The sequence below is a fragment of the Staurois parvus genome, unplaced genomic scaffold (genome assembly GCF_062004578.1).
Source record: "Staurois parvus isolate SC_StPar_1 unplaced genomic scaffold, SC_StPar_1.0 ptg003363l, whole genome shotgun sequence".
In the NCBI taxonomy this organism is placed as follows: domain Eukaryota; kingdom Metazoa; phylum Chordata; class Amphibia; order Anura; family Ranidae; genus Staurois; species Staurois parvus.
The window spans coordinates 15,001-38,616 of NW_028321159.1; the positions used below are offsets into that span (position 1 = coordinate 15,001).

The following is a 23,616-nucleotide window of genomic DNA, read 5'->3' on the forward strand; positions in this document are numbered from 1 at the left end:
TGAGAGAAAAAAAAATGAGGGGAGGGTTGTTATTAAGAATTATTTTACAAAAATATTTTTTTTTTACAAAAAAAGTAGTTGAATGAACGGGAGGAGACAGAGAGAGAGGGTACAGAATGAGTCAGTACAAAAAAAAACTGAAACAAAGAGTGAGGGGGTTGTTATTAAAATGATTTTTTTTACAGAAATAGTAAGAATAGAAGCAGAATAATGATTTATAGAAGTAGTAGTACAGGCAGGGAGGGTACCCCCCCCCCCCACCACCACCACCACCTCCAGCAGGTGTACTGGGAACTATAACAGTGAATTTAACACTTCTGGGATAATCACAGGTCAGATTTTGAAAGCTAAAAAAAAAATAAAAAATTAAATAAAAAATTAAAAAAATTAAAAAAAAAAAAAAATTTAAAATATTTAAAATAATAAATAACCTGCTAGTGCTGACATGATTTGCATGTGTGTGACCGCGTGGACATGATAAATAAGGAACTGAAGAAGAATGATCGATCACCGTGTAAGGTGTTCAGGGCACATTTTTAGGTCCCCAGTATTCTGCCACCACTGGGAGAACATTCCATAGACACCGCTGGGACCAGTGACATCTGTGAATTTTGATTGCAGCAAGAGAACAAAACCCAAAGAGAGAGAAAGGGGGGGGGGGGGGGAGAGGTCTGAGAACACCCCCTCCCTTCCTTCCCCAGACCTACAGAGACCCCTCTGTCACACCGAACCTCTTCCATATACAACAAAAGCTACAAAATAAAAATATATAAGATGCATAATGATACGTGATAGTGAATACATGACATGCAGCAATGCTCCATAGACAGCCTTGGATTATACATAATGCTAGGACATACAGAAGATACACTTGTGGTTTGTTTGTTTTTTTTTAGCCTGGAAACTCTTAAAAAAAATGAAAAAAAAATGATCAAAAAAAAAATGAAAAAAATAAAAATAAAATAAAATGAATTAGAAATTGTTGCAGAAGAAGAAGGTGGATGGTTTTTCCATCTCAGATCTTGGACCATCTCAGATGTTGGATCTTGGACCATCTCAGATGTTGGATCTTGGACCATCTCAGATGTTGGATCTTGGACCATCTCAGATGTTGGATCTCGGACCATCTCAGATCTTGGACCATCTCAGATGTTGGATCTCGGACCATCTCAGATCTTGGACCATCTCAGATGTTGGATCTTGGACCATCTCAGATCTTAGACCATCTCAGATCTTGGACCATCTCAGATCTTGGACCAACTCAGATCTTGGGACAGCAAAGACACCTCCAGACACAAGAAAACCCATTCCCAGACTTTGAGGTTCTCCATAAAACAATGGCGGCTAGAACAAAAAATTAATTTCTCTTTTTTTTTTTTGAAATCTCTAATAAAAGGAAGGTCACCTGATAGATTCTGCTGTGGTCAAGGCGCTGGAAGGCAGAGAGGCACACAAGTCTCTGGGAGAGGACAAGACAAGAAGTGTCCAGTAAACATCTTGGCTAGAATAGGTCATTCTGGTATTGCCATGTCTGGAGCTCCAAGCTCCTGGAGTCTTCTACTGAATTTTATTTTGTATAAAGTTTCTTTTTTTTAATGTTTCCTTCCTCCAGAAGAGAATATAAGTTAAGAAAAAGCTCTTTTTTTTCATTTTTGTTCTTTTTTTGTTTTTTAGGAAAACTCCAGAGTCCATGTTGTCCAGGTGTCCTCTGGTCAGAGATCATGGCAGGATGAGTCTGATTTGACGCTGTGGGAGAAGACTTCGTGTTGTTGGGGGTCTCCTGGTGGGGTCATCCTTTTCTCTTTCTGTCTCCTGTTACAGAACCAGACCCGGACCACCTCCTTCTCCAGCTGCAGGCTGTCTGCCAGGGAGGAGATCTCCTGGGCTGCGGGTTTGGGGCATTTCAGAAAGTGGGTCTCCAGCACCCCCTTGACACTCACCTCTATGGAGGTCCTCTTCTTCCTCTTCCTGCCCTGAGCTGCGATCTTGTCTATGCTGGTGGGGCTCCCAGTGGAGGAGTCAGCCTCCTCCAGCCACTTGTTCAGAAGGGGCTTCAGCTTGCACATGTTCTTGAAGCTGAGCTGGAGGGCTTCGAACCTGCAGATGGTGGTCTGGGAGAAGACATTCCCATAGAGGGTGCCCAGTGCCAAGCCCACGTCAGCCTGGGTGAAGCCCAACTTGATCCTCCTTTGTTTGAACTGCTTGGCAAACTGCTCCAGCTCGTCGGAGGTGGGGGTCTCCTCGTCGGAATGGTCCTGGCAGTGGTGGCTGTTGAGGTCCCCATGCTCGGTGGCATCTCTGAGCACCGGGTGTAGGCTTTGGGTGCTCACAGTCTGGGGTGGTGGTGGGGTGAGGGCACCATGGTCCAGCATGCCACTGACACTGAAGCCAGGCTGGGAGTAGATGGCCTGGCCGCTGGAGGTCAGAGAGGGGTTGTTATGGACCGGGCTGGCCCCCCAGGCGTTCGGGTGGTTGGCATGGGGCGACCTGTGGTGGATGATGGCCCCTAGCTGGAGGTCTTCTCTACCAGGCTTGATGTCCTGCTGCTCCAGGGGGCTGCTAGCCCAAGGGTTGACATCGGCCAGGCTGCTCATCCAATGGTGCCCCAGAGGGTGGCCATTGCTGGGCACCCCCTGCAGGTAGTCGGTCTGCAGCAGCTTCTGGGGGTTCCTGAAGGGGCTTCCCTGCTGCATGCTGCCAGGTTCTGCATGGACCAGGGCTGGGCTGCTCAGGAGGCTGTAGGGATTGGAGGCAGCTGTGGCCATTTCGGCTCCCCTGCCAGTCAGAGTGTGGCACAGGCTCCAGCCCCTGACATCTACAAGGTAAGGGGAGCCTGATCAGTGACAGCACCCCCAGCCAATGGGGACCGCCGGGGGGAGGGACTCTGCCTGCACAGCAGCTTGGCACTGGCAGGGGTTAACTGCTGCTGAGGAGGAAGTCTTCATTGGCTCCTGAGAGTGCCGGGGATTAACCCTTCCCTGCCTGCAGGAATCTGGAAATATTCTCCACTGTCTGCCTACATATTCACCCCTTCCCTGAACATTCACCCCTTCCCTGATTATTCACCATTTTCCTGAATATTCACCCTTCCCTGGAAATTCACCCCTTCCCTGAACATTCACCCCTTCCCTGGAAATTCACCCCTTCCCTGAATATTCACCATTTTCCTGAATATTCACCCCTTCCCTGAATATTCACCCCTTCCCTGGAAATTCAACCCTTCCCTGAATATTCACCCCTTTCCTACATATTCACCCCTTCCCTGAACATTCACCCCTTCCCTGAATATTCACCCCTTCCCTGGAAATTCACCCCTTCCCTGAATATTCACCCCTTCCCAGGAAATTCAACCCTTCCCTGAATATTCACCCCTTCCCTACATATTCACCCCTTCCCTGAACATTCACCCCTTCTCTGAATATTCACCCCTTCCCTGAACATTCACCCCTTCCCTGAATATTCACCCCTTCCCTGAATATTCACAACTTCCCTGAATATTCACCCCTTCCCTGGAAATTCACCCCTTCCCTGAACATTCACCCCTTCCCTGAACATTCACCCCTTCCCTGGAAATTCACCATTTTCCTGAATATTCACCCCTTCCCTGAACATTCACCCCTTCCCTGGAAATTCCCCCCTTCCCTGAATATTCACCCCTTCCCTGGAAATTCACCCCTTCCCTGAATATTCACCCCTTCCCTGAATATTCACCTTTCCTGAATATTCACCCCTTCCCTGAATATTCACCCCTTCCCTGGAAATTCACCCCTTTCCTAAATATTCACCCCTTCCCTGAATATTCACCCCTTCCCTGGAAATTCTCCCCTTCCCTGAATATTCACCCCTTCCCTGAATATTCACCTTTCCTGAATATTCACCCCTTCCCTGAATATTCACCCCTTCCCTGGAAATTCACCCCTTCCCTGAATATTCACCCCATCCCTGAATATTCACCCCTTCCCTGAATATTCACCCCTTTCCGGAATATTGACCCCTTCCCTGAATATTAACCCCTTCCCTGGAAATTCACCCCTTCCCTGAATATTCACCCCTTCCCTACATATTCACCCCTTCCCCGAATATTCACCCCTTAACTAAATATTCACCCCTTCCCTGAAAATTCACCCTTTCCCTGAATATTCACCACTTTCCCTAAATATTCACCCATTCCCTGAATATTCACCCCTTCCCTAAATATTCACCCTTTCCCTGAATATTCACCCCTTTCCCTAAATATTCACCATATACCATGAATATTAACCCCTTCCCTGAAAATTCACCCTTTCCCTAAATATTCACCCCTTTCTCTAAATATTCACCCCTTTCCCTGAATATTCACCCCTTTCCCTAAATATTCACCCCTTCCCTGAATATTCACCCCTTCCCTAAATATTCACCCCTTCCCTGAAAATTCACCCTTTCCCTAAATATTCACCCCTTTCCCTGAATATTCACCCTTTCCCTGAAAATTCACCCCTTCCCTAAATTTTCACCCCCTTCCCTGAAAATTCCCCCTTTCACTGAATATTCACCCCTTCCCTAATTATTCATCCCTTCCCTAAATATTCACCCCTTCCCTAAATATTCACCCCCTTCTTACTAAACATTCTTACCCTTCCATGCTCAATACTCCCCGCCTAAATATTCACCCCTTACTTGAAAATTCACCTATTCCCTAAATATTCACCCCATCCCTGAATATTCATCCCCTCCTAAATATCCACCCCTCTGCATAAATATTTACCCTCTTCCTATATATATATATATATATTCAAATCCCTTCTTAAATATTCACCCCTCCATCCTAAACATTCTCACCCGTTCATGCTAAATAACCCCCCCCCCTCCTAAATATCACTCCTTCCTAATATATACCCCTCAAATCTAAACTGTCACCCCCTACATCTTAAATTAATTAAATATTCTCCCCTTCCATCTTATATAATCCTAAATACCCCCCCTAGATATTCACCCGTCCTAGATATTCACCCCCTCCTAGATATTCACCCCGTCCTAGATATTCACCCCGTCCTAGATATTCACCCCGTCCTAGATATTCACCCCCTCCTAGATATTCACCCCCCTCCTAGATATTCACCCCCTCCTAGATATTCACCCCGTCCTAGATATTCACCCCGTCCTAGATATTCACCCCGTCCTAGATATTCACCCCGTCCTAGATATTCACCCCCCTCCTAGATATTCACCCCCCTCCTAGATATTCACCCCCTCCTAGATATTCACCCCGTCCTAGATATTCACCCCGTCCTAGATATTCACCCCCTTCCTACATATCTCCACCTTCATTATAAACATTCTTTCATCTTAAAAACACCCTTCCTAAATACCACCCTCCCCCCATTAATATTCACCCCCTTAATAAATATTTACCCCCTCCCCTATCCTAAACATACTTCCTAAATAGTCACCCCCTCCCATTCTCCTCCTTCCATCTTAATTGCACCCCTTACCAAAATCCCCTCCTAAATATTCACCCCTTGATTAAATATTCGCCCCTCCTTCCTATGAAATCTACCCCTCTATCCTAAATATTCACCCTCTTCATCTTCAATATTCACCATCACCTTACTAAATACCCCCCCCCCCCCCCCCCGTCTTAATATTCACCCATCATCCTGAAAATGTAACCCCTTCCATCCTAAATAATGCCCTTCTTTATACCCCTTCCTAAATAGTCACCCCTTCATCCTTAATATCCACCCGTCCAACACATATTCACCTCTTCATCCTAAATATTCACCCCCTGCATCCGAAATATTCACCTCTTCATCTTTAATATTCACCCGTCCACCAAATATTCACCTCTTCATGCAAAATATTCATCCTTCATCCTAAATATTTACCACCGCCTTCCTAAATATTCACCCCACCCTACATATTGACCTATTAATTCTAAATATTCACCCCCCTTCACCCTAAATATTCACCTATTCACCTCTTCATACAAAATATTCACCCGTCCACCTAAATATTCACCTATTCACTTCTTCATGCTAAATATTCACCCGTCCACCCTAAATATTCACCCCTTTCTCCCAAATATTCACCTTCATCCCTAATATTCACCCCTTTCTGCTAAATATTCACCCTCCTAAAATACACCCCCCCCCCATTCCCATACTCAGCTCTAAATCCCCCCAGCAGCAGTGAGTCCTCCCGTCCCATCCCTCTGTGCGCCCCCCGTAATGAGGGTCTTGTACCCCCCCATCCTAGGGCTTCCTATAGGTCCCATCCCTCTGTGCGGCCCCCCCCCCCCCCCCGTAATGAGGGTCTTGTACCCCCCCCATGTGATGCGTTTGTTACGTTGTGTCTTTTGATTAAATTTCACAGTAAAAAAATTGAATTTTGTATCTCATTAATTTATTTTCCCCATTTTCTTGCTCATCCTCCCCCTCCCCCCCCAATGTGTGGCAGCGAAAAACTGCCGAAAGCAGGCGAATTTCCCCGCCTGAAGCGGCGGCTTGTCGCAGCGTCTCCGCGCCTGGCTGGCAGTGTGGCCGCTCCTGGCCGCCGCCGGCTGACCCTTCTCCTGTAGCGGAATGGAGGCGACTCGTTCTCTTCGCCGGAGCTCTTATTGGTCTGGAAATTCGGTGAATTATTTCGCGGCTGCTCCCGGGTTCCGCTTGATTTACATTAGCATATATTTTCATCTGTTTAGCGGAATAAAAGAGGCGAGCGTGCAGCGCCGGGCTCATTAATTCCCAGACTGTCAGCGGCTCACAGGGGCCTCCGAGGGGCCACATCCACCCTCCGGGGCCCCGGACACACACAACGGCTCTGAAGGTACCCCCGACCTGGCCCCCTGATGGCTGCATCTGATACAATATCTCCTGCCGATCCTTCGGCCCGCAAAGGGTTAATTTCTGATTATTTCTATTGATTGTCTATTGATACAGATCGGGCTTTGTATTGTCGGGATTGGGGGAGGGGAGGGGGGGCGGTAATGTTGTATTGTTGGGGTGTCGCACTGCCTGTAGTGACTGATGGGATATAAGGTTTATTATGTGTGTTGGGGGGTCACCCTGCAATGTGTGGGGGGCTGCCAGGGGGGCCATTGTCTGTCTTGTCACTCTGCTCTGGGGGGTACAGCTGGGGGTTGTATGGGGGAGTCACATGGGGGGGGGCAGCTGCAGGTTGTATGGGGGAGTCACATGGGGGGTACAGCTGGGGGTTGTATGGGGGAGTCACATGGGGGGGGGGGGGTACAGCTGGGGGTTGTATGGGGGGAGTCACATGGGTGGGGAGTACAGCTGGGGGTTGTATGGGGGAGTCACATGGGTGGGGGGTACAGCTGGGGGTTGTATGGGGGAGTCACATGGGTGGGGGGTACAGCTGAGGGTTGTATGGGGGAGTCACATGGGGGGGGGGGGGTACAGCTGGGGGTTGTATGGGGGAGTCACATGGGTGGGGGTACAGCTGGGGGTTGTATGGGGGAGTCACATGGGTGGGGGGGTACAGCTGAGGGTTGTATGGGGGAGTCACATGGGTGGGGGGTACAGCTGGGGGTTGTATGGGGGAGTCACATGGGTGGGGGGTACAGCTGGGGGTTGTATGGGGGAGTCACATGGGTGGGGGTACAGCTGAGGGTTGTATGGGGGAGTCACATGGGGGGGGGGGGTACAGCTGAGGGTTGTATGGGGGAGTCACATGGGGGGGGGTAGTTGTAGTGTACACACTGACGTCTACAAGGCTGTGTAATATATGTACTTTATATACAGAGTATTGTAGAAGAGTATATACCGTATACAGAGTATTGTAGAAGAGTATATACTGTATACAGAGGAGGGTAGAAGAGTATATACCGTATACAGAGTATTGTAGAAGAGTATATACTGTATACAGAGGAGGGTAGAAGAGTATATACCGTATACAGAGTATTGTAGAAAGCTGTATAAAGTATGTATATGTACTTTATATACAGAGGAGGGTAGAAGAGTATATACCTTGTATACAGGAAGCGGTGTAGAAGGTTGTATATTGCATCCATTATGTGTATTTACATTGTATAGTATTATAGAAGGCTGTATACCGTATGTATATGTACTTTATATACAGAGTATTGTAGAAGAGTATATACCATATACAGAGGAGGGTAGAAGAGTATATACCGTATACCAAGTATTATAGAAGGTTGTATATTGTATCATAATACATGTATGGTCCTTATATACAGAGCGCTGTAGAAGGCTGCATATTGCATAAGAATATAAAAATGAACAAAGTATACAGACTGGTGTAACATGTTGTATATTGTATACAATGTGAGTTCACATGAGATGGAGGGAGAGGGTTCTATATATGTATAAATAGGTAAATGTACAATGTATACCAAGTATTGTAGAAGGTTGTATATTGTATCATAATATGGGGATGGACCTTATATACAGAGACATGTAGAAGGTGTTACATTGTGTAGCAGTTTGTGTATTTGCATTTTAAGGATTGTAGTTTAAAGAGGTCATTGTTATAAATTGTATATCTAGTTGTATGATCCCATTGTGTATATTATGTATACTGTGATAGTTTGTTTAGTTGTATATAGCGGAGGCAAGCTAGTGGTATGATATGTAGAGAGTTGTATATTGTGTGGGAATCTGTATGTGTACATTGTATACAGAGGGTTGTATATGGTGTAGGAATCTGTGTATGTATACAGTATACAGTGAAGTGTAGTAGGTAGTATACTGTGTTGTGGTTTGTGTATACGCATTTTATAACTTACAGCCTAAAGAGTGGATTGTTCCATATTGTATAACTAGTTGTGAAGTCCCATTGAATTGAAGTGTATATTATGTATATTATGTATATTATGTATATTGTGTATAATGTGTATATTATGTGTATGGTGTATACTGTGTATATTATGTATATTATGTATACTATGTATATTGTGTATATTGTGTATATTGTGTATATTATGTATATTGTGTATATTGTGTATATTATGTATATTGTGTATATTATGTATATTGTGTATATTGTGTATATTGTGTATATGGTGTATATTGTGTATATTGTGTATATTGTGTATATTATGTATATTATGTATATTGTGTATATTGTGTATATTGTGTATATTATGTATATTATGTATATTGTGTATATGGTGTATATGGTGTATATTGTGTATATTATGTATATTGTGTATATTGTGTATATTATGTATATTGTGTATATTATGTATATTATGTATATTATGTATATTATGTATATTATGTATATTGTGTATATTATGTATATGGTGTATATGGTGTATACTGTGTATATTATGTATATGGTGTATACTGTGATAGTTTGTCTAGTTGTATATAGGGGAGGCAGGCTAGTGGTATGATTTGTAGGTTTCATGCTGTGTAACTAGTTGTGTGGCTGCACTGTATATAAAGAACCGTAGAAGGTTGTATATTGTACAAACATATATATATATCAGGGGCGGACTGACCATTTGGAAACTCAGGCACTGCCCGAGAGCCCGGGGTCAGTAGGGGGCCCCATGAGATGCCCCTGGTACCTTTTTCATAGGCTTTTTTGAGTTTGGGCAAGGACACAGGGGCCCCATGATCCCCTATTGCCGGGGGGGCCCCATGAGTTGTCAGTCCGCCCCTGTATACATTGTATACAGAGACGTGTAGAGGATGGTATATTGTCCTACACTTTGTGTATTTGTATTTTATAACTTGTATCTTATAGAGTGGATTGTTGGATATTATATAAGTAGTTTCATGAGTTGAAGTGTCGATGTGTATACTGGGTAATACTTTGTGTGTATATGCATTGTATACAGAGTATTGTGGAAGGTTGTTTATTGTGTAACAATCTGAGTGTCTGCTGTGTACACAGAAGTATATGGTGTAACAATTTGTGCAGTTGTATACAATCGGTGTATTTACATCCTATACAGAGGTTTGTAGAAGGTTGTATACTGTGTAGTAATATCCGTGGCTGAGTTGTATACAGAGAAGTATTTTGTGTAGTACTTTGTGTGGTTGTATTCAGGGGCCAACTGACAACTCATGGGGCCCCCGGGCAATAGGGGATCATGGGGCCCCTGTGTCCTTGCCCAAACTCAAAAAAGCCTATGAAAAAGGTACCAGGGGCATCTCATGGGGCCCCCTACTGATCCCGGGCCCTCGGGCAGCTCCCGAGTTTCCAAATGGTCAGTCCGCCCCTGGTTGTATTGTATACAGGGAAGTGTAGAAGGTTGTACATTACTCAGCGATTTTTGTCGCTGTGTAAAGTCGTTGCGTGCCTCCAGTATGAGTTGCAGAAGGTTGGATAATGTGCGGTGTGTTTGTGTAGTTCAGGTGCTGTGAGCAGACATGCGTGATTTATGGGCGATGTTTGGGAAGTATATTCGTGGCTTTCTATGATGTGTGACATCTGTTGTGTGATTGGTGGTTGTGGTGGCTGACAATTCCCAGCATGTATATTGTGTATATTATGTATGTTGTGTATATTATGTATATTATGTATATTATGTATATTGTGTATATTATGTATATTATGTATATTATGTATGTTGTGTATATTATGTATATTATGTATGTTGTGTATATTGTGTATATTATGTATGTTGTGTATATTATGTATATTGTGTATATTGTGTATATTATATATATTATGTATGTTGTGTATATTATGTATGTTGTGTATATTATGTATATTGTGTATATTGTGTATATTATGTATATTATGTATGTTGTGTATATTATGTATATTATGTATATTATGTATGTTGTGTATATTATGTATATTGTGTATATTATGTATATTATGTATATTGTGTATATTATGTATATTATGTATATTATGTATATTGTGTATATTATGTATATTATGTATATTGTGTATATTATGTATATTATGTATATTGTGTATATTATGTATATTATGTATATTATGTATGTTGTGTATATTATGTATATTATGTATATTGTGTATATTATGTATATTATGTATATTATGTATATTATGTATATTATGTATATTATGTATATTATGTATATTGTGTATATTATGTATATTATGTATATTGTGTATATTATGTATATTATGTATATTATGTATATTATGTATATTATGTATATTATGTATGTTGTGTATATTATGTATATTGTGTATATTGTGTATATTGTGTATACTCTGTATCAGGGGCGGACTGACCATTTGGAAACTCGGGCACTGCCCGAGGGCCCGGGGTCAGTAGGGGGCCCCATGAGATGCCCCTGGTACCTTTTTCCTAGGCTTTTTTGAGTTTGGGCAAGGACACAGGGGCCCCATGATCCCCTATTGCCCGGGGGCTCCATGAGTTGTCAGTCCGCCCCTGCTGTGTATATTATGTATATTGTGTATATTATGTATATTATGTATATTGTGTATATTGTGTATATTATGTATATTGTGTATATTGTGTATATTATGTTTATTCAGGGGTGGATTGACCATTTGGGAATTTGGGCACTGCCCGAGGGCCCGGGGTCAGTAGGGGGCCCCATGAGATGCCCCTGGTACCTTTCATGGGCTTTTTTGGGTGTTGTTTGAGTGTGGGCGAGGACACAGGGGCCCCATGATCCCCTATTGCCCGGGGGCTCCATGAGTTATTGTGTATATTATGTATATTATATATATTGTGTATACTGTGTATTTTATGTACTTTGTGTATATTATATATATATATTGTGTATTTTGTGTACTTTGTGTATATTATATATATATATATTGTGTATTTTATGTACTTTGTGTATTTTGTGTACTTTGTGTATCTAGTATATGGTGCTGTTTTGGTGCTCGGCAGGTGTGCGGGGGGTTCTTCTCTGTAGGCAGTTGTGGGGTCGATGTACTGAAGGATCAGTGACAGTTCACCTGGCAGGGAGAAGGTGGATGCGATCAGCGGCTCCGGGGGAAGTTGTGTTCATTCGAATTCCCAATTGTGCAAAGACAGAAAAAAAAATCTCAAAATGATGGAAATGAACACTTTCACCGTATTTACTAATAATTGTTATTATTTATATATCACTGACAGTTTGCTCTGCGCTTTGTAACATCTCAGTGCACATCCCTCTGAGACGTCCCCCCCCCCCCCCCATAGTCGATCGGCTCCTCTATGATGTGTTATATTGTGTTCTGGTCGCAATCAATCAGTTGTTTAAATCCAGTTGCTAATTTTAATGAGCCGGGGGGAGGGGAGGGGGGATTCCACCAGATGTAATCAGAACTTCTGACCGAAGCGGCTGGAATATTCACGGGAAGGCGCGGAAATATTCTCTTTGATCTGACTGAATTTTAATATGTATGGCGCGGTCTAGTTTCCGTGGCGTCGCGCGCATCAACCGATGTACCTGTGACAGAGCGTGAAGTCGTTGACTGGCTATTGCATCCTTGAAAATGAAGGTGTGTGGCGGGATCACTGGAAAAAAAAAAAGAACGAACATTTATAATAATAAAAAAAGACGATCGGTTTTAACCGAATACCTCACAGCCACATGGCCAGCGTTAGGGCGGGGTCTCCGCAAGAGGGCGGGATCGGATTGCAGCCATGGAACGAAGGTTGGTGGGCGATCGATGAGACGATAGATTGCAGCAGATTTGTGGGAGAAGCCGGATTCCCTTGAAGACGTTCATGTCTGATTGTAAGCTCTTGTGCCGGGAGAATGGCCAACATTTATTCAGCCGCAAGCAGTAAAGTTGAGGGGCAAAAAAAAAAAGAATTTGCCCGAGAAAAATCTCCAAATTGCTGGATATTCATTTCATTCTGTATTTCCAATATCAGTTGGGGGCGGTCGTTCCTGGCGCTCTGAATGACGCAATTTGTTGTACGGAAAAAACATAGAAGAGTGACGGCGGGAAAAGACCGAGCGCCCCATCGAGTCTGCGCCATTTTCTGGTATCTTTTTTTTTCTTGAGGTCTAACTAAAGGTCTATATAGAGGAATCAGGACCTCCTTCCTCCTGCCGGTGACCCCTCTAGTGATAGATCTATATAGAGGAATCAGGACCTCCTTCCTCCTGCCAGTGACCCCTCTAGTGATAGATCTATATAGAGGAATCAGGACCTCCTTCCTCCTGCCGGTGACCCCTCTAGTGATATAAAGATCTATATAGAGGAATCGGGACCTCCTTCCTCCTGCTGGTGACCCCTCTAGTGATAGATCTATATAGAGGAATCAGGACCTCCTTCCTCCTGCCGGTGACCCCTCTAGTGATAGATCTATTTAGAGGAATCAGGACCTCCTTCTTCCTGCCGGTGACCCCTCTAGTGACAGGATCTATATAGAGGAATCAGGACCTCCTTCCTCCTGCCGGTGACCCCTCTAGTGATAGATCTATATAGAGGAATCAGGACCTCCTTCCTCCTGCCGGTGACCCCTCTAGTGATAGGATCTATATAGAGGAATCAGGACCTCCTTCCTCCTGCCGGTGACCCCTCTAGTGATATAAAGATCTATATAGAGGAATCGGGACCTCCTTCCTCCTGCCGGTGACCCCTCCAGTAATAGGATCTGTATAGAGGAATCAGGACCTCCTTCCTCCCCCTGGTGACCCCTCTAGTGATAGGATCTATATAGAGGAATCGGGACCTCCTTCCTCCTGCCGGTGACCCCTCTAGTGATAGATCTATTTAGAGGAATCAGGACCTCCTTCCTCCTGCCGGTGACCCCTCTAGTGATAGATCTATTTAGAGGAATCAGGACCTCCTTCCTCCTGCCGGTGACCCCTCTAGTGATAGGATCCATATAGAGGAATCAGGACCTCCTTCTTCCTGCCGGTGACCCCTCTAGTGATAGGATCTATATAGAGGAATCAGGACCTCCTTCCTCCTGCCGGTGACCCCTCTAGTGATAGGATTTATATAGAAGAATCAGGACCTCCTTCCTCCTGCCGGTGACCCCTCTAATGATGCCCCCAGAATTCCATTCGATTTCCCCATTGCCAGGCTGTCTGTAGTTGATTATTAAACATTTTAGGACCTCCAGGCATGATGATTACTCTGAGCTCCGGCTCACCTTGGACACGTTTTCCTGCTTTCAGTTTAATTTTTAAACCATCCAAATGCACCGACGGGAGGAAAGTGTCCCATTACAGGGTGGAGGGAATTGTCCCTCGTTCTGCGTTTCTGTGGGTTGATCCAATCCAGTCAAATACAACGATAAGGCGAGGCAGTGCGCGGCCGCGTACGTCAGCATGGAGGGTGATTTCCTGAACTCTGCTGAAGCCGGTGGGTACGCTGGAGCCGTGTGCTGTGATTGGTGTTCGGATGTACATAGCATGTTCAGGCCATCTTGAAGGCTGTTTTTGCCCACATGACTTACGAGTAATGTGCCGCTCAGGAGATTCTTTGGGCCCTCGTACATTTTCATTGTTCTATTTTTTGTTGGCTCCCATTGAAGTCAATGGGCTAAAAGTGCCGAAATCTGCCAGAAATGAAGCTCCTGTGCTTTTTCAAGCGTCAGGCGCCTCAGTGTTTGGGTGTGAACAGGGACAATATAAAGCAATGGGACATTTACACTCTTGTATGTTACACACTTTACTTCATGGGGTACCGGAACACACTACGTCACGGAGTACCGGAACACACTACGTCATGGGGTACGGGTACACACTACGTCATGGGGTACCAGAACACACTACGTCATGGGGTACGGGTACTACACTACGTCATGGGGTACCAGAACACACTACGTCATGGGGTACCGGAATACACTACGTCATGGGGTACCAGAACACACTACGTCATGGGGAACCGGAAAACACACTACGTCATGGGGTACCAGAACACACTACGTCATGGGGTACGGGTATTACACTACGTCATGGGGTACCAGAACACACTACATCATGGGGTACCGGAATACACTACGTAATGGGGTACCGGAACACACTACGTCATGGGGTACCGGAACACACTACGTCATGGGGTACCAGAACACACTACGTCATGGGGTACCGGAATACACTACGTAATGGGGTACCGGAACACACTACGTCATGGGGTACCGGAACATACCACGTCATGGGGTACCAGAACACACTACGTCATGGGGTACGGGTACTACACTACGTCATGGAGTACCAGAACACACTACGCCATGGGCTACCGGAACACACTACGTCATGGGGTACCGGAACACACTACGTCATGGGGTACCGGAACACACTACGTCATGGAGTACCGGAACACACTACGTCATGGGGTACCGGAACACACTACGTCATGGGGTACCGGAACACACTACGTCATGGAGTACCGGAACACACTACGTCATGGGGTACTGGAACACACTACGTCACGGGGTACAGGTACACATTACGTCACGGGGTACCGGAACACACTACGTCATGGGGTACTGGAACACACTACGTCATGGGGTACCGGAACACACTACGTCATGGGGTACCGGAACACACTACGTCATGGAGTACCGGAACACACTACGTCATGGGGTACCGGAACATACTATGTCATGGGGTACCAGAACACACTACTTCATGGGGTACCGGAACACACTACGTCATGGGGTACCGGAACACACTATGTCATGGGGTACCGGAACACACTACGTCATGGAGTACCGGAACACACTACGTCATGGAGTACCGGAACACACTACGTCATGGGGTACCGGAACACACTACGTCATGGGGTACCGGAACACACTACGTCATGGGGTACCGGAATACACTACGTAATGGGGTACCGGAACACACTACGTCATGGGGTACCGGAACATACCACGTCATGGGGTACCAGAACACACTACGTCATGGGGTACGGGTACTACACTACGTCATGGAGTACCAGAACACACTACGCCATGGGCTACCGGAACACACTACGTCATGGGGTACCGGAACACACTACGTCATGGGGTACCGGAACACACTACGTCATGGGGTACCGGAACACACTACGTCATGGAGTACCGGAACACACTACGTCATGGGGTACTGGAACACACTACGTCACGGGGTACTGGAACACACTACGTCACGGGGTACAGGTACACATTACGTCACGGGGTACCAGAACACACTACGTCATGGGGAACCGGAAAACACACTACCTCATGGGGTACCGGAACACACTACGTCATGGGGTACTGGAACACACTACGTCATGGGGTACCGGAACACACTACGTCATGGGGTACCGGAACATACTATGTCATGGGGTACCAGAACACACTACGTCATGGGGTACCGGACCACACTACGTCATGGAGTACCGGAACACACTACGTCATGGGGTACCAGAACACACTACGACATGGAGTACCAGTACACACAGGGTCGCACACAATGGAGTTGTACAATCAGTCACAATGGTGTCGGCGTTGTACAATCGGTCACAATGGTGTTGGTGTTGTACAATCGGTCACAATGGTGTTGGTGTTGTACAATCGGTCACAATGGTGCTGTACAATCGGTCACAATGGTGTTGTACAATCGGTCACAATGGTGCTGTACAATCGGTCACGATGGTGTTGTACAATCGGTCACAATGGTGTCGGCGTTGTACAATCGGTCACAATGGTGTTGGTGTTGTACAATCGGTCACAATGGTGCTGTACAATCGGTCACAATGGTGTTGTACAATCGGTCACGATGGTGTTGGCGTTGTACAATCGGTCACAATGGTGTTGTACAATCGGTCACGATGGTGTTGGCGTTGTACAATCGGTCACAATGGTGTTGTACAATCGGTCACAATGGTGTCGGCGTTGTACAATCGGGCGCACACAATGGTGTTGGCGTTGTACAATCGGTCACAATGGTGTTGTACAATCGGTCACGATGGTGTTGGCGTTGTACAATCGGTCACAATGGTGTTGGCGTTGTACAATCGGTCACAATGGTGTTGGTGTTGTACAATCGGTCACGATGGTGTTGGCGTTGTACAATCGGTCACGATGGTGTTGTACAATCGGTCACAATGGTGTTGGTGTTGTACAATCGGTCACAATGGTGTTGTACAATCGGTCACGATGGTGTTGGCGTTGTACAATCGGTCACGATGGTGTTGTACAATCGGTCACGATGGTGTTGGCGTTGTACAATCGGTCACAATGGTGTTGTACAATCGGTCACAATGGTGTTGGTGTTGTACAATCGGTCACAATGGTGTCGGCGTTGTACAATCGGGCGCACACAATGGTGTTGGCGTTGTACAATCGGTCACGATGGTGTTGGCATTGTACAATCGGTCACAATGGTGTTGGCGTTGTACAATCGGTCACAATGGTGTTGTACAATCGGTCACAATGGTGCTGTACAATCGGTCACGATGGTGTTGTACAATCGGTCACAATGGTGTCGGTGTTGTACAATCGGTCACAATGGTGTTGGTGTTGTACAATCGGTCACAATGGTGTTGTACAATCGGTCACGATGGTGTTGGCGTTGTACAATCGGTCACAATGGTGTTGTACAATCGGTCACAATGGTGTTGTACAATCGGTCACGATGGTGTTGGCGTTGTACAATCGGGCGCACACAATGGTGTCGGCGTTGTACAATCGGTCACAATGGTGTTGTACAATCGGTCACAATGGTGCTGTACAATCGGTCACGATGGTGTTGGTGTTGTACAATCGGTCACAATGGTGCTGTACAATCGGTCACAATGGTGTTGGCGTTGTACAATCGGGCGCACACAATGGTGTCGGCGTTGTACAATCGGTCACAATGGTGTTGTACAATCGGTCACAATGGTGCTGTACAATCGGTCACGATGGTGTTGGTGTTGTACAATCGGTCACAATGGTGCTGTACAATCGGTCACAATGGTGTTGGCGTTGTACAATCGGTCACAATGGTGTTGGCATTGTACAATCGGGCGCACACAATGGTGTTGTACAATCGGTCACAATGGTGTTGTACAATCGGTCACAATGGTGTTGTACAATCGGTCACAATGGTGTTGTACAATCGGTCACAATGGTGTTGTACAATCGGTCACAATGGTGTTGGTGTTGTACAATCGGTCACAATGGTGTTGGTGTTGTACAATCGGTCACAATGGTGTTGGCGTTGTACAATCGGGCGCACACAATGGTGTTGGCGTTGTACAATCGGTCACAATGGTGTTGGCGTTGTACAATCGGTCACAATGGTGTTGTACAATCGGTCACAATGGTGTTGGCGTTGTACAATCGGTCACAATGGTGTTGGCGTTGTACAATCGGTCACAATGGTGTTGTACAATCGGTCACAATGGTGTTGTACAATCGGTCACAATGGTGTTGTACAATCGGTCACAATGGTGTTGGCGTTGTACAATCGGTCACAATGGTGTTGGCGTTGTACAATCGGTCACAATGGTGTTGGCGTTGTACAATCGGTCACAATGGTGTTGGCGTTGTGCAGTCGGTCGCACACAGTGGTCTCTGCGCTGCACGAGCAGTCGCACACAATGCTGCTTTGTGTCATTAGCGGTCCCCTCGCTGTGTTTGTTGCTCCCCGGATTAAACGCGAGATTAATCCCAGTTTAATACCCTGCAGAGGTGTTAGTGACCCCTCCCCCCCCCGCCGTGTGCGCAGCGCCGCTGTCCGTTCCCACAATATCACCATCCCGGCGGTGTGACCCCCACCTCAGTGACACCATCCTTGTACAGCTGGGTGTAGGACTGCTGTGACGGCTGAGTGAAGAGAGGCTGCCATACTTTACCGCCCTGCGACCTCCCAGCCCCCCCCCCCCCCCCCCCCCCCCCCCCCCGGGTCACATTCATTCTATAATCTGTTTTGCAGTTTTCTCCATCCCGCCGTAGTCAGGAGCGTCGTACAAAAGGGGAATGAGGATTCTTGCCAAAACCTGCAGCAACCAGCTGAGGTGCAGAGCTTGATTCACTGAAGGCAAATAGGCCGTGCGCTTTGCAAACGAACATTTTCCAGAGCGCAGTGGATGCAGCGAAATTTTCATCCAATCACCTGCAAGGAAACAAAAAAAACAGCAATATGGCTTGTATGTGATTGGATGATGGAAGTCAGTAGAGCTTCACCTCATTGATAAAGCTGTGGGGAAAATGCTGCTGCAAACTGCAACTTCCCCTGCAAAGTACAACTTCCCCTGCAAAGTACAACTTCCCCTGCAAAGTACAACTTCCCCTGCAAAGTACAACTTCCCCTGCAAAGTGAACCTTCCCCTGCATAGTACAACTTCCCTGCATGGTGCAACTTCCCCTGCATAGTACAACTTCCCTGCAAAGTACAACTTCCCCTGCAAAGTGAACCTTCCCCTGCAAAGTGCAACTTCCCCTGCAAAGTGAACCTTCCCCTGCAAAGTGCAACTTCCCCTGCATAGTGCACCTTCCCCTGCAAAGTACAACTTCCCCTGCATGGTGCAACTTCCCCTGCAAAGTACAACTTCCCCTGCATGGTGCAACTTCCCCTGCAAAGTACAACTTCCCCTGCATGGTGCAACTTCCCCTGCAAAGTACAACTTCCCCTGCATGGTGCAACTTCCCCTGCATAGTACAACTTCCCCTGCAAAGTACAACTTCCCCTGCAAAGTGCAACTTCCCCTGCAAAGTGCAACTTCCCCTGCAAAGTACAACTTCCCCTGCATGGTGCAACTTCCCCTGCAAAGTGCAACTTCCCCTGCATAGTACAACTTCCACTGCAAAGTGAACTTTCCCCATGCATAGTGCAACTTCCCCTGCGTAGTACAACTTCCCCTACAAAGTGAACCTTCCCCTGCAAAGTGCACCTTCCCCTGCAAAGTACAACTTCCCCTGCATAGTACAACTTCCACTGCAAAGTGAACCTTCCCCATGCGTAGTACAACTTCCCCTACAAAGTGAACCTTCCCCTGCAAGGTGCAACTTCCCCTGCAAAGTGCAACTGCCACGTATGACTCCGCCTGCATTGTGCAATATGGCTTGCATGTGATTGGATGATGGAAGTCAGTAGAGCTTCACCTCATTCATAAAGCTGTGGGGAAAATGCGGCTGCAAAGTGCAACTTCCCCTCCGTCAGGGGTGGACTGACCATTTGGAAACTTGGGCACAGCCCGAGGGCCCGGGGTCAGTAAGGGGCCCCATGAGATGCCTCTGGTACCTTTTTTGAGTTTGGGCAAGGACACAGGGGCCCCATGATCCCTTATTGCCCGGAGGCCCCATGAGTTGTCAGTCCGCCCCTGCCCTGCATAGTGCAACTGCCACTGCAAAGTGAATGTTTTTTTTCTTTTTCGGGCCCCTAATTCCTGGCCCTGAATTCAGGTTGTGGTTCCGGTATGGAGGGTCCCAGTGCCCGGTGATTTCTCCTCTCCCTCCTTCATTCTGTTGCACTTCAGATATTTTGCAGAGATTTGTCGGTTTCCGCCTCGCAGCGCCGGTCGGGACGTCACTCTGATCTCTCCCACCGTCAGTCTGAGAAACGAGCGAACTTTGCAGGAGAATTCCTCTCTGGCAGCGGGACAGCCAATGGGAGCTGCGGATCCTCCGATCATTTACCGGGAAACGGTTTCTGCGCCCGTCTGTCTATATGTGATCTGCGCTCACCCCGTACGTGACGTCACACATCCGGGCCTCTCCCTGATCTGCACAACAATGTAACTCCTCAGTGGCTACAAATGTTTCTTTTCATGTGTGATCCAATCACCCCGATCCTATCCTGGGACGGGCTCAGCTCCGCAGGGGCGGGTCTTACAGAAATCCTTCACTTTGTGGCTGGGGGTCCTGAACAATATATGGGGAGCAGAGTTCAGGCAAGTATTGCCCCCCCCCAACCTGTGAACCGTTAGCACTCCCTCCCAAATATTGGCAACCATTGCCCCGCCCCCCACAATCAAATCAAATCCCCCCTCCCAGAACAAATCCACCCACCCAAACCCCTTCCTTCAACACAAATCCCCTCTCTCAGCAAAATCCTCCCCCACCCGTTGTAGCACAAATCTCCCCCTCTTTCAACCATCCCTCCCCTCTTCTAGCACAATTCCACCGCCCATTTCCACCATTCGTACCCCCTTTAGCATAAATGCCCTCCCCCCTTCCAGCACAAATCCTCCCCCATCTCCCCCCCACCACTAAATCAAATCCTTCCCCCACCAAACCCCTCCCCTCTCCCCCTTCTAGCACAAATACCCCCCTTTCAACCATCCCTCCCCCTTCTAGCACAAATCCCCCCCCCTCTTTCAACCATCCCCCCCACTTCCAGCACAAATCCACCCTCCAAATGTCCTCTCCTAACACAAATCCCCCTTCCAGCACAAATCTTCCCCTCCACCCCGCCACAAATCTCGGCAACCTCCCCTCCCCCCCTTACCAAATGAAATATTTCCCCCACCAAACCCCCTCTTTCAACACAAATCCCCTCCCTCAGCAAATCCTCACCTCCTTTTTAACATAAATCCTCCTCTCTCCAAATCCCCTACTAGCACAACTCTACCCCCCCATTTCCACCATTCCTACCCCCTCTAGCATAAATCCCCTCCCAGCACAAATCCTCCCCCCCACCACTAAATCAAATCCTTTCCCCACCAAACTCCTCCCCTCTCCCCCTTCTAACACTAATCCTATTCCCCCTTCTAGCACAAATCCTCCCCCTCCATTCCCCCCCCCCTTCTAGCACAAATCTTGGCACCCCCCCCCGTCCTTCCTCCCTACCTCCTTTCAACCATTTCTTCCCCTTCCAGCACAAATCCTCTTCCTACTTCTAGCACAAATCCCCCCCCCCTCCAATCCCCTCTTCTGACACAAACCCTCCCCCCTCATTCATCCCTCCTTCTTGCACTATTCCCCCCCCCCTTCATTCACTCCTCCATTTTTTTGCACAAACCCTCCTCCCTCCACCCCCCCAGCATAAATCCCCCCCTCCAATAACCCCTTCTAGTACAAACCCTCTCCCCCCTTCTAAAAAAAATTCCCCCCACCTCCAGTCCCCCCCCCCCTTCTATCACAAACCCTCTTCCCTCATTCATCACATCTCCTTCTTGCACAATCCCCCCCCTTCATTCACTCCTCCCCTCTTTTGCACAAACCCTCCTCCCTCCAACCCCCCAGCACAAATCCCCCCTCCAATTACCCCTTCTAGCACAAATCCCCCCCCCTCCAATCCCCCCCTTCAAGCACAAATCCTCCCCCCTTATTCATACCTCCTCCTTCTTGCAAAATTCCCCCCCTCCATTCATTCCTCCCCTTTTGTGCACAAAACCCTTCACCCCCCAACACAAATCCTCCCCCTTCCAATTACCCCTTCTAGCACAAATCCTCTTCCCTCCCAAATCACCCCCCAACACAAATCCTCTTAACACCCTCCCTCCCTGTATATCTGTAATAGGTAATATGGGGGGGGGGGGGGGGCTGTATATCTGTAATAGGTAATATGGGGGGGGGGGGTCTGTATATTTGTAATAGGTAATATGGGGGGGGTCTGTATATCTGTAATATGGGGGGGTCTGTATATCTGTAATAGGTAATATGAGGGGGAGGGGTCGGTATATCTGTAATAGGTAATATGAGGGGGGGGGGGGGTCAGTATATCTGGTGGTGTGATATGTGGAGGGGTTTGTTCATCTTGCTGGGGTAATATGAAGAAGGGTCTGTAGTTCTGTCCTAGGTCATTTGTGGGAGGGGCTTCTACTCTGTTGTATGAAACTGGGGTCTCTACATCTAGCTGTGTAATAGGAAAATGGGTGTTTATTTCCGTGCTGGGTAATATGAAGAGGGGTCCATATATCTGGCTGGGTAATATGAAGAGGGGTCCATATATCTGGCTGAGTAATATGAAGAGGGGTCCATATATCTGGCTGGGTAATATGAAGGGGGGTCCATATATCTGGCTGGGTAATATGAAGAGGGGTCCATATATCTGGCTGGGTAATATGAAGAGGGGTCCATATATCTGGCTGAGTAATATGAAGAGGGGTCCATATATCTGGCTGGGTAATATGAAGGGGGGTCCATATATCTGGCTGGGTAATATGAAGAGGGGTCCATATATCTGGCTGGGTAATATGAAGAGGGGTCCATATATCTGGCTGGGTAATATGAAGAGGGGTCCATATATCTGGCTGGGTAATATGAAGAGGGGTCCATATATTTGGCTGGGTAATATGAAGAGGGGTCCATATATCTGGCTGGGTAATATGAAGAGGGGTCCATATATTTGGCTGGGTAATATGAAGAGGGGTCCATATATCTGGCTGGGTAATATGAAGAGGGGTCCATATATTTGGCTGGGTAATATGAAGAGGGGTCCATATATCTGGCTGGGTAATATGAAGGGGGGTCCATATATCTGGCTGGGTAATATGAAGGGGGGTCCATATATCTGGCTGGGTAATATGAAGAGGGGTCCATATATTTGGCTGGGTAATATGAAGAGGGGTCCATATATCTGGCTGGGTAATATGAAGAGGGGTCCATATATCTGGCTGGGTAATATGAAGAGGGGTCCATATATCTGGCTGGGTAATATGAAGGGGGGTCCATATATTTGGCTGGGTAATATGAAGGGGGGTCCATATATCTGGCTGGGTAATATGAAGAGGGGTCCATATATTTGGCTGGGTAATATGAAGAGGGGTCCATATATCTGGCTGGGTAATATGAAGAGGGGTCCATATATCTGGCTGGGTAATATGAAGAGGGGTCCATATATC

General features: G+C 46.8%; 1 protein-coding gene across 1 annotated transcript in view; it reads right to left on the reverse strand.

The window, feature by feature from the left end:
- Nucleotides 1-2,801, reverse strand: part of LOC149428280 (POU domain, class 3, transcription factor 4-B) — a 4,472-nt gene extending 1,671 nt beyond the window's left edge. The window contains exon 1 of the mRNA XM_089667550.1: nt 1-2,801. This exon is cut by the window's left edge and continues 1,671 nt beyond it. Within this exon, the coding sequence (XP_089523676.1) occupies nt 1,713-2,765 (1,053 nt within the window). The 5' untranslated portion in view covers nt 2,766-2,801 and the 3' untranslated portion in view covers nt 1-1,712.
- Nucleotides 2,802-23,616: the final 20,815 nt, after the last annotated feature.